Source organism: Harpia harpyja, chromosome 11 (assembly GCF_026419915.1).
Source record: "Harpia harpyja isolate bHarHar1 chromosome 11, bHarHar1 primary haplotype, whole genome shotgun sequence".
In the NCBI taxonomy this organism is placed as follows: domain Eukaryota; kingdom Metazoa; phylum Chordata; class Aves; order Accipitriformes; family Accipitridae; genus Harpia; species Harpia harpyja.
This window is the reverse complement of record NC_068950.1, coordinates 26993503-27005934: the sequence shown is the minus strand read 5'-3', so window position 1 is coordinate 27005934 and position 12432 is coordinate 26993503. Positions and strand designations below refer to the sequence as shown.

Sequence of the window (12432 nt, the reverse complement as noted above, 5' to 3'; positions counted from 1 at the left end):
AAAAATAATGTTCTTATTAATGTCCTCTTAAGCCCAAGGCAGGAGGAAGAAAATTCAGCTAAAAATGCATGTAAACCTACAACATTGCCAAGAGAGTGTTTCACAGTGTTACAGCCGCCTGGTACCAGCACTCAGGAAGTCATGACTGTTTATGCCACCAGTCTTTTTTCATATATAACCTACTTAATCCTGAGAAAGGCAAATTGAGGACTGGTAAAAATGCATCTCCAGGTCTTTCTCCCACTATCCTTGTCTCCAGACTAACACTCTGAAATGGTTACTCTGATCCTCTATCAGCACTTCCTCTGCTCCCCTGCTGATAAAAGCGTCATAATGCAAAAATCAACCTCCAGATTGTCAATCCTGGGCAGAGGCACTCCGTTTTCCCAGTTTAAATAGTAACTGCTATACTTCTCACCGGGAAAGAAACAACTCAGTCCTGTCTGTCTTGAAGTACATTACAAAACCTGGCGGCCTCAGTCCAAAAATCACAAATCCAACTGTGAATCCTTCTCTTTTGTGGGAGGGTTTATATAGCAGAGTTTGTGCATAAGTCTGTTTCTTTCCACACTATGTCCTTACTTTGAGCATCTTTTAAAGTCCTTCTCACCAAGCGTCAGTGTTTGATAGCTGAAATATTTAGCTAAATGTACACACTGAAATGGAATCCAAAAAGAAATGGAAAATAATTTAACTCGTTAGAAGTCTATTAATCAAACTTTTTTGTAAATTTATTTTTGTATTAAGGGACTCTATTTACTATGTCTTGTAAGATCCTTTGTTTGTGTTCTATCACTGTTTTTGCTTAATTTAAAATACTCTTTTATATGCAGCTATAAATGGAGATGGTCTTAATACCAATGACTGCAGGGTGATTGATGTCAGTTGTAACTCACGTAAAGGCTTTCTGAGCTGGGAAGTTTTTAGGAAGCTGTAGACCACCTTGAGTTTCTTATTAGAAGTACATCATTTCACAAACATAGTCTAAAATAACTCTTTTGTATATGGTGTCAATGGCACTATTTATCTAAATACTGTATTCAAGATGAAGTAACTGTTGTTGGGATATGAGTTCTTGTTAAGCGATCTTGTCAGTAACGTTTGGTGTTGAAGTTACTTAACATTCAGCTTAAGTTTTAATACTTGATTTTGTTCATTAAAGATTTTTTTTATATATATATTTATTCTTAGGAAGTAGATTCAGCTATTACTACCTTTGCAATATTTTGCAATAGAATTATGAGAGACAGAGACAGAAAGGACTTTAGGATAAAAATAGATTCAGATAAAATTAAAGCACAAATGAAAACCGACAGCTCAACTTTTCACCTCATCTCCATACAGATATTATATATGTAGATGATCTGCATGGTGATAGTTCCTTCCAAACTGGGGAATGCATTTTAGCAGCAGCACTATGCATGTTTGGTTTTGGATCCTTTGAAGATTATGCCTTCCATTGCTGTTCTTGTTGATTCTGGAACTAAATGCAATATACAGTAATGCATGCCTTGCAGTTTCCACTATTTCAGGTGATGAATAACATTCTCTTTCACTATGTGCACTAATGCCCTATTTATTTCCATTGTCTGTTCTCATGTATATACTTTATTCTCCTAGTTGGCAACTACTTTCAGCTTTCCATTCATTGTTATTTTTAAAATCAGTGGAAACTGGATGAACTCCATCTACTCAGCAGTTCAGAAAATCAGGCTCAAATGGAAGATTTTCTGTAAAATGTTGTTGCTAGATAGCAAATTTTGAAAAGTCAAGTATTGTTTGAATTTTAAAGCTAAATTCATGAGCTGAATTCAGAAATACAGTTTCTTCCCCCTCACTCCCCCTTTGATTCCCTTATTTTTCTGAAGCACTCTTAAGACTGCAGCCACTTTGAGACTTTAGGCACTTACTTTTCTTACCAAAACAGAAAATAGTTTCACTATAGCAAATCTTTGCTATAGTATCAGCTTTAAAACTGAAGATTAGTATCCCGTATAAAAACTTCTCAAGATTAAATGAGCTTTGTTCTAGTTTTGTCTGGCTTTCTTAAAGCCTATTTTTTAAACAGTTCAGCGTGCAAGAAGTATAATTTAAACTGCTTTAAGGTATAGACTGTCAAAACTAAGAAATCAAATTGCTCTGATTATTCCAATTGCCCCTCAGTTTGAGAATTTAATTGATGTCTCGTGCCTGTGTGCGTCAAGTAAAATTAATAATAATCCAAAATGCCTCTATGAGAGGCTTCTATGTGTTTGGAGAAATCTCAGATTAAAGCAAAATACATTTGCTGTTTTGACATACTTTGTGTTTTATGGCATGCAGAACAGGGGGAGAATCGTCCAAGTGACCAACCCTCTTGAATGTCTTTATGAAGTTTGACAGTGTATGACTTGCCAATTAAGTACAACTTCTGTCAAGGAGCCTTGTTAATAATTTGTAGTTAAAATATTCTTCTTGGTTACTTTAAGATAGAATTTTATAGCTCTTGTATAGTTCTTTGTATGAGTAAAATATGAAACTTTTACAGTGTGAATGTTTAAAAGCTTTTTGGTAAAGAAGAAAATAATGACTGATATTTTTCCTTTCTTATGTGTAATTATGTAACATTTCGCACTTTGAATTTTGTTTGTCTACATTATATAACATACAACTGATTAGAGGCATACAAACTACTAGCTCTTTTTTTTTCTAATTAGATTTTTTTTAGTTTCACTACATCTTAATAGAAATTCATATTTTAGTACAGGTCATACTGTATATAATACATACAATCTTATGTACTGTAGTGAATCAAGTGTGGCATTATAAACTGCCTTTCTTCAATACAGTTCGAATTCACAAGCTTTGCTTTTTTTTTTTACATCTGACACTGAAAAGTCACTTTTCTGTATCAAGTATGTTTTGGGGTTTTTTTGCCAGATTGTCACAAGTTACTCCACTTTTCAAGAATACTCAGACGAGCCCAATGTACACACAGTTCCTGACTACGTTGCTGGAAGAACTGCATTTCAAAAATGAAGATCTGGAAAGTTTAACAAGAATATTTAGAAAGGACTGCCTACTTGAATGGTCAGTCAATTTTAAGCTATCTTGCATGTCATAAAACTAAGCCAGTTAACAACGGTTTTAATTTTCAGCATTTTGTAAGTATGCACAGTAACTGCAGATCATATCAGCCAGAGTAGAAAATGTGTAAAGTACATTTTAAAGTAAAGAAATATATATGGTATGGAAATGAGTGTCATCATTTTGTCACTTACAGTAAATGCCAGCTGCTTACTTATCACTTTAATCTTTTGCGAATATATAGCTGGTTTATATATAGTTGGTTTACTGCAATTTTGGGAGGAATTTTTACTCAAGTTCTACTACAGTTTATTAAAAAAAATTTCTGTGTGGCTACAATGGCTAAGTCTCAGCGGGTTTTCTTAATTATTAAAATGAAATTGTTGTGTTCAGTCTTTGTGATATAAAATTGAGCTAAGACATGTATTTTTTGCATACTACTGAGATTAGATTTTGCATTCTGGGTAGGCTGAAAAATTTAAGAGCAAGTACTTTATTTATGTTGATTGTATTCAACAGATTCGATGAATATAGCATTATAATATTTAATTAAGTAATTAGTGTATTAACATTACTGATCTCACTCCTTTGTTCCCCACAGAATAAGGTGATCATCTTAACATCTCCTACTATCTGAAATAGTGGCACAGAGAACAAAAGAACACCTTCAATTGTTGGAACTTTTTTTTAGATGAAAAATGAAATTTAGTATTAATTGTACTGCTTGTACTTCTGCTTTTTCATTTCCTTCCTATAAATAAGAATTTTGAAGTCTTGTGGAGAAGTTGACCATAACAGCAGTTGTTTCAAGGTATGCATGAAGACTAGTTAAAATATGGGTCATCTGAAAACTGTCTGTTTAAAAGCAGTAGAAAGAAATTTGGATTGGTTTGGTTTTTTCTTGCTTTGGAAATTTTCAGCCAAAATTTGTCTACAGGAATTGGGGGGGGGGGGGGGAGCATATTAGACTGGTGTGTTAAGAACACTGCTGCTGACATTTTTCCAGTTGACCCAATGCATGGAGCAATTATCCTTAAGAATGATGACGACAGTACACAAAGATGTCTGATCTAAAGCCTGTTTATCTTGCTACTTCTAAGAAAAGAGTTGGGTTTTGAACTTGTGTAAAAGTTATTTTTAAACAGCCTCTAACTGTTACTAATTTGGACTTTAAAATATATTTTAATAACTAAAAACTTAATTTTTTCTTTCAGTAGTCATTTCATTTAAGAGTTGTGTTGTTTAGACTGAGTGTGTTTAGGCTTGCTTCTGTCACTAACTGATCATAAAATGCAATTTAAAACTAATCCACTAGTAATTCTTAATGATTCCATAATATAGTTTATTGCATAGTTCTCACTTCATAGGCCACTGTCCTTTGACAGACTTGAGAAGAAAGTTGTAACTGACAGTGCTCAGTCTGCAGCAAATGCCAGCACTAGTTAAGGCTGCAGCAAGACTTACCAGGGCTGCCACATAGCAACTCCATTCAAAAAAACAGAGTTTATTCCTTTCGTTTTGTTTCTGTAATTAGACACCAAAAGGGAACTCTGCACTCAGTTTATTGCTGTGTAGTTCCTCCATGATAATCAGGATAGATATGTTGATTGCCCCCAACGCACAGAAGCCCATGCAGCTTTTCCTTGGAAGCTTCATTGTGCAGTAGAGTTTATTTAGGTGATGCTTCACTTTTCCTAACTTACCTTGTAATGGGAAGTTATGTTCAGTACAACTTGTAAAAGCAACAATTTAGAATGAGGAAAACCTTTAATGCAGAGTTAAAGCTATGCATTTTTCTAAGTATGCAATAGGAAAAAAATACCCATCGTGATCAGAGTGTGTCTGATATCAAATTCGTAAGAATGCATGATGTAATCTGGATAGAAGGTACATTGGTGTTGTACCATGATGGAAAACTTTTTACTTGATACATATGCAAAGAAGGGACAAGACCTTACCAAAAGATAAGCTTATAGAAGACTGAGTAATAGGTATGATACTCTGAGCAAAACTTAAACCTTGAATTTATATCTATCTGCTTCTGATTTTGGAAGTTAAATATATTTCTATTTTTAGCTAGTACTTCACTGTAGATTCTGAGCAAGCTATTGTTCTGTTCCATGTACCTTGAGGCATCAAGATTACAACTACCCCATGACAACGCTGCTATACTGCGTACACCTAGAAGGCATTACAAATGCACATCATACCAGGAACATGACTGTGTTTCATCAGGTTTGATGGCTCTCATTTGGAAAGTTTTTACATTTCCTGTCAGTTTAGTGGTGTCATTTTTTTGTTAGTTATTTTTAGGCTTGGTATTCAGCACTTAACTGTGCAGGAAACGTATGATCTTGTATAAGAGTGAATAGGTCACAGGCCCAAAGACCTCTTTATCAAGGTTCACTGTATCTGCTTTAATGTCTGCCTTAGCAACTCAAAAAAGTAAGCTTCCAGGATTTTTGCATCTCCTCGGCTGCTGTGTAGTAAGCTCACTCATTCTTTTCCTTGCCCTAAGAGAACGGAATAACCTTTCTCCTTCCATGACCTTCTTCACCAGTCCAGAAGACAGACTTCCATAATATGCTGGAAATGCCCTGAAGTGATATTCTTCACTTACCTTTAATGATTTCATCTGCCTTAGACGTGACTAAAACACATGTGAAAAAAAAAATGCAGAAAGTATACATATACCCATTACTTTTGAGTAGGAGAAAGGCTGTAGACTCATCTCAAAAGGATCTTTCATACCATCAACCTTATCTTGTGGCACAAAGAGCACAACTCAAGCACCAAAAATTAAGTTCATCTGTGTAGTTTTCTTATGAGCATGTTTTATAACAGCTTAACTGCTTAGAAATGTTCAAATCTACACCTCATTTATGAGCTTAAAGCTAATTTCTGCCACAGCTATCTGTCCTTTAACAGACTTTACTCTTTCTCAGCTCACTTTCCACCCACCCCTCATATTTTGATTATGTTTGCAGGCAGATTGTTTCCTTGTGGCCTTGCCGCTGTGCTTACTGTTTTTCCTTCCTATGTTAGTTAAGCAGATGAGAACAGTTGACACTCGGTTCAGTGGTGGGTTTGAGCCTTATCTCAGATATGCTAAATTTTAGTGACTTGTGAGCTGTAGGCCTGTAGGGACGTTATGGATCTGGGGCTTAGGGTAGATAGGACATAAGCCTCTACTTCTGAACAGCTCTATGAAGGGGGTATGAGCTTGGGAAAGCCATCAGCTGGTTAGAACATAAGGATCATAAAGTCACAGAATTCTGTTGCCGTGACCATGTAAAGCATCCAAGCCTATCTGGCAGTGGACCTGTAGCAAGGCAAATATGGTATGATGTGTTTCTTAATAGCAGGGGGGAAACCAGACTTCTGCTGTGATTTTTTTTTTTTCTGACATATATAAAGGATATAGTAAAGAATAGAAAAACACTTTAGTTTAAAGCTTAAAGCAAAGCCCACTTCATGCTGTTGCAGGTTTCTCAGCATCGAAGGAGGAATGTGTGACATACCTGAATAGTGCAGATACGGATTTCTTACTGAGTTTTCTATAGATGTAATGAATTAATCTCAGGAAGAGAGCAGTGTTGTTAATAAAACCACATATACAGACAAAGTCAAATTGTTCAAAGTCATTCAAAGCAGCCTTTGTGCTGGCTAAAGAGGATGGAGGAAAAGCTTTTGTGTCTATTTTCACACCAAAGCTCAGTTCACAGTCCTGTAAATACTGTCAGTGTAAGTACTGCACTCTGTAATACTGGATTTCCTAGTGCAGAGCCCTTCACTGCTGCTGTTCAATTCTTTGTGCCCATTGACCAAGCTTGCTGATTTTTCTTGGGTTTTGGAGGGAAGAAGGGGATTCAGAGTGGTTCACTTGATAGTCACTATTTCAGGAAAGTGGGCAAGTCATAGCATAACCTGTAAATTATCAGGTATTCAAAGAGATTACCCTGCATCTTTGTAAAGTTTGCAAATCATGTTATGCTTATATATGGTAATGCAAAATTCTGCATTAAAACAAGCAGAAGAGAGCTTGATTTATTTCATTGAAGACTATTAAACAAAAAAGTGCCTTAGTAGATCTAGAGCAGCATAACTGACAAGGCTGTGCTGCTGTCTAAACCCAAGACTGGAAAGTTACATCTACCCTGTCTTTAAAGCAGGGAGCAACAAAGAGCATGGTACATACATGAGAGACATCTGGGGCCTCAAAGGCTGTGTCCACACAACACATAGAAGATTCACCTATATTTTCACTCCTCAGTCTCAGTGAGTAGTTTAACAGTGAGACATCTGTTGTGGTTTTGGCGGGGGGGGGGGGGATAACGATCCTGCGAATCTTGGTGTAGAACCTGCATGTCCTACCCTTCTCTCCCTAGTTTGAGAGAATGTGGAGTCTACAGAATGCAAGAGGGATGAGCAGCTCAGCTGGACATTAAGTCTCAGCTGACCTTTACCTGCTGGAGGGAAAAGGACTAACACATCAGAGGGGAAAAAAAGGAAGAGAGAAGGGGAAAGCGGTATTCACACCTTCTAAATTTAGGCATCCAACCGTAGGTACCTGCCTGTCTCCATTTACTTCAGAGAGAACTGATGCTCTTAAATTTAGGTTCTCCAAATCATATCTTAGTGCAGTACATGAAGTTGGTGGTGTTAATGCCTCTGCCCCTATTCCCTGGTGGCAGAAAGAAAGCAGAAAAGTCAGCTGAGAACTTTGACCATAGTAGACTGGCTCTCCCTGGAGTAATTTATTTAGTAATAGTGTGGCACAAAACTGAATGGGGACCTGGCCCTGCAAAGTAGGAAGTTTCTAAGCAATCTGATCCTTTGTTCGGTTGTTTTGATGGCTACTACTTCACACAGAATTTTTTCTTAAGCTGTAAGAGTTAAAACCAAAAGAATTAAAGTGAGTGGCAGTCTTTAGGAAAAAAATAATGCCACTGTGTTGAAAGTTACATCCAGGAGGTTACACTCTAGTTCTGCAATCTGCCTCTAAGCTTTCCATACTTGCTGTTTATTTCTGCACTTGCTCAGGAACACCCAGTACTGTGGGTGGGGTTTAGCTTGATCTCACTGGGGTAGCAGGTAAGGCTGAACTGTCATTTCCAATGAGCATTAAATATTGAAAACACAAAATCATCCTCTCTTTGGCAAGTCTTAAGTTTCCATAAGCAGCAGATGGTATACAAGGCAGGGCTAGGCACCTATAAAGACCTCTGTTTCTCAACTGCATATCTCTAGCACCTGACAGCCAGCCGTCCTCTGATTAGAGTCAGAGGAAGTGGGTGTGCCTGCCATTAGCAAAGACAAAGTAATATTGCTAGAGACTTTTCCTCTTGTGAGCTTTCTTTTTGTGACTTTTCATCTTAGAACCACTTCTCTGCACAGGCTGCAGACAGTGCTTTGGGAGACGGGCTGCCTGAAAGACGCTGCAGAATGTGAACTGTGGCATTGTGGTGCTAAACAGGATTTGGTGAGGTGGGGGGAGAGAGCTAGAAACCTATGTCCTCAAGTAGCTCTTATTTGAGCACTCTGGTTTCAAAAAGCAAGTGAAAGCATACATTGCCTCAGTGGCTGATCTGGATGTGTGTGATAAATGTTAGTCATTCCCCCTTGGTTGCTTGCAGCTGTAGAGCAAGGAACAAGGCAACCTGGAGTTCTGAAAAAATAGACAAGATTAGCCAAAAAGTAATAATTAGCAAGAAGAAAGGTGAGAAACAAGCACAAGCTTTTTTAAACTGTTCTTGCCGTGGAAAACAGGCAATATTGTGAGAGACCTTTTGGGCATCCTCCTCAAAATAGTCTCTTCGGTATAGCATCACATTTGGGGCAGCATTAACATTAGTGGTAGGGCTAGAAAGGCCAGCAACAAAGGCCACCAGCTTTCTGACCACTGTTTCTGAGATCTGTGAGCCAGGTTTATCTTCCCACTGACTTTGCCACTGTAGTTGAATGTGTAGACTTAGGTCCTAGACTTAGGAAGGCTTATCAGAATAATACAGTAAGTGTGGCCCCTGTAACACTTCAGATGTCCACCTGCTTGTTAGTTTTACTGTGCTATCCTGTGGTTACCGAAGACAACAGCTCCCTAATGAGTCCCTTCAAGAACAGACTAGAGCTGACACATCGGTGATCATAAGGCAGTCACACCTCGCCACTATGAAAACTCCCCCCCATAGAAGTCAGTCCCCAGAATGCTTTGGTAGCCTATACTTTAAAGGCAAAGTCTTTAGTACGTTTTTGCATGCTGTGATTACCTGCAGGAGCTGCATGTAAAGATCAGAGAACAAAGCCAGTGTGGCTACTGACAGGTACATCCTGCGTCATTGCAAGCCACATCAAATCAATGCCATTTCTGGCACTTTTTTGCCTCTTAAATTTCATGGGGTATGTAACTGAATTGAACACATAATGGGACAGCAGCAGCTTCCTGGAGAGTCCTACAATTTGGTTAGAATTAGTCATCACCACAGAGAGTTTCAAAGACTTTGGATACAGCTTTAATAAGCTGCAAACACTTAGATCAGGATTTACATCATAAATCTTGCCTTTTTGTTCTACTTAAATGGGAGTGTCTACAAATCAGGTTAATATAATTTAACAGTACAGTAGTTAAGTAACAAAAAAGATCATTATTGGTAGTACTATCTAAGAGCCAGAACAACCCTGCTTACAACTGCCAGCTAAGATCTGACTCATCTAAGGTATTTTATAGCAACCATATGTTAGGCATGTCTGTCTCCCCTATTATGCAAAAAAAAGATAACGTTTCCTAATCAGGATTTACCACTGAGCAGGATTTTCCATAAACATCTCAGTATTGCAAGCACTATCCACAGCTAGGAGAAAGCCTTTTGCAGACACTTCCGATTTGTTATTTTAATGGAATAAATGGCTACAAATCTGTGGCTAGTACTGATGCAGCAAGGCTGGCTGTAGTTCAAAGTATAGGTATGTTACTTTGGCAGTTGACATGTTAAAACATCACCTGGGAATTCTGTGTTAGAAGGTAATTTCAGAATACCTGCACTTCTTATGCAAAAAAACCCCAGGTGTTTCAAATTGAAGACACTGTCTCGAAGCAGGAACAAACATGCGATAGATTAAAAATACTTCACTGAGACAGTGCAAGCAAAGTTCTATTGGTATAGTATATTCACCTGCATAGCCAGAAAAGAGAGGGTGAATTCCTATCAGTACCGGAGAGAAAGATTAAAAATTAAGTTTGAAAATATTAAGGTCTTTTGATAACAATGCAGTTGGTTAAGCTAGAATAATCATTGCATTTTAACAAAGGCAGACACTGTTGTAAACCCTGTTGGCTGTTGATTTTTGAGCAAGTTTTACATCCAGTTCACTTTTACACAGAAACCTGCCTAAGCCTACACCCCTCCGCAGTCTGACTTGAGTCCTCCTTGCACAAAGACTGGTTCAATGTTCATCAGCCTTAACTATTCCTAGGCTCTGGCTGCAGTATCTGAGTGGTCTAAAGGAGTAATATGGAGGATGAAGCTGCAGTCCCCACACTCCCGTCTGTTCTCAAAAGGGCAGTAGTTTTACTGCTTAAAGCTCTGATGACAAAGCTCCTGTTGATGCAAATGAGAGCAAACTGTTTTCTTGGTAATCACATACCTTGTTTAGGAATCACAATCTTTCATTTTTAGAAGAGAATGCCTTCACTTAAAAGCTTTTTTGAATACATTCTTTTTTTCTGAACTGTGGGCTCTCATTAAATAAAATAAAAAGCAAAGTAGGTATTTTTGCTGCTTAAGATCCTTGGCTTATTATAGAATTTCACAACTAGAAGCGTAGTTAAAGTGTTTCTTCCTTATTAAGATAATTTCTCCAGAGGGCATTTGAAAACTTGGAAAATAAGTGGTTTTACAGATACTACATTAGCCCTCAACAGCTCTGGGTCAAATACATGTCATCTCTGCTAACTATTCATTTCTAAGATCCTCCCAAGCTCTGCTTTTTTGTACACCGAACATCTGATGCTTCTTGTTTTTCTTCTATAACCACAGATGTGCCCTCTTCAAAAACTCACAATCTCAAAATACTAAACTGACAAGCTGAGTGTCAAACCACACACCCCAAGCAGCAAGCAGTGCTGAAGAAAAACAGAATCACGCTTGAAGAAAAACAGAAGAAATCACACAAATTGTTTCCAAAGAATGAATCTGAAACATTTTCAACTCAGTGCAAGCATTGTTTCTTAAGAATCCAAATGCCATTTGATGCTTTTTGGTTTTATCCTCACTTACTGTATAAGCAGAGGCTGCTCTCAGAAAGAAGAGATTAATTTGAACAACGCTTTATGTATTTGTGTTAAGATGAGTTTTATCTCTCTTTGAGCTAAACTGGAGCCTTGCTATGGGACCAAGATGGGTCACCTTGTTTGCCAAAAAGCAGCATGGGTGTTCCTGTGCTAGCTGAGTTACACACTAGGGTAAGTGAGGCCTCTTCACTGGGAACGTGTGGTTTGTGTGCGCCATGGAGCCTCTCTGCATCAGACCCCCCATGTGTTGCTCACCAAGAGCACACCAGAGAGCTGGACAGGAGCTGAGCAAAGCTCCTGTCGTGAGCAAGCAGCCCCACAGCTACCGGTTTGCTGTAGCAAGTCCCTACATTACAGAAGGCTATTTGAGCCCAAGGGAGTGAAGTGATTTGTCCAGGTCTTCATGGACAGGCTATAGCAGGACCCACAGCTCTTTCAGCTTTAGCGCATATCTGCAAGCCATCCCTCCTCCCACTGCAGAGGCTGATGTGGGACAAGATTTGGTCCACAATGCTCTAGTGCTAAGGTGCCAATTATTTATAATTCAGCTTGGCAGTAATGCTATGAGTTATCTAAAAGGCCTCATGATACTGTCCTGCAAACGATGGCATGTAGAAGCAGTAGAAGGTGTCATTTTCATACTGAAAAAATATATAAGACCAGCTAGCTGGTTTCTTAATTAAACTGTCAAGCACACTTCACACTTTGCAGCATGCTGTCACCTTCTCTCTACAGTTCAAATTTGTCATAGCATTAAAAAAAAAAGTTAAAATTTAAAAGCATAGCTATAAATGTGTATTTAGCTGCTTTGAAGGCTTTCTGTCAATATGCAGCTGTAAGTTAATGCTGTTGTGCAGGTTTCACTGAAAGAAACATCCTTTTTTTAATCTGGTGATTCAAAGGTAAAACACTGACCTTCAGTTTTGGTACTTGATTGCTGATCTTCTGTAAAGATCTGTGTAAGAGTAATGCTGGATTCTGAGTTACATCATTTATATTTTAAGGGTGTGAGTCAAAAGCTGGATTTCTTTTTTCCTAGTTCATCTCTATCTGATAACCTTGACTACAAAAGAGATGAT

The 12432-nt window shown here is 38.0% G+C and overlaps 1 protein-coding gene across 5 annotated transcripts in view; it reads left to right on the top strand.

Moving 5' to 3' along the window:
• The window catches only part of RPAP2 (RNA polymerase II associated protein 2), a 41905-nt gene extending 37638 nt beyond the window's left edge, over positions 1-4267 (top strand). For 4 of the 5 annotated variants that reach the window (XM_052801236.1, XM_052801235.1, XM_052801233.1 and 1 more), the window contains 2 exons: positions 2920-3069; positions 3668-4267. In XM_052801236.1, coding sequence (XP_052657196.1) covers positions 2920-3069; position 3668 — 151 coding nt within the window. In that variant the 3' untranslated portion in view covers positions 3669-4267. Of the gene's footprint in view, positions 1-2919; positions 3070-3667 lie in introns of those variants that run through there. The other variant, XR_008237146.1, reaches the window with a different exon arrangement.
• Positions 4268-12432: the final 8165 nt, after the last annotated feature.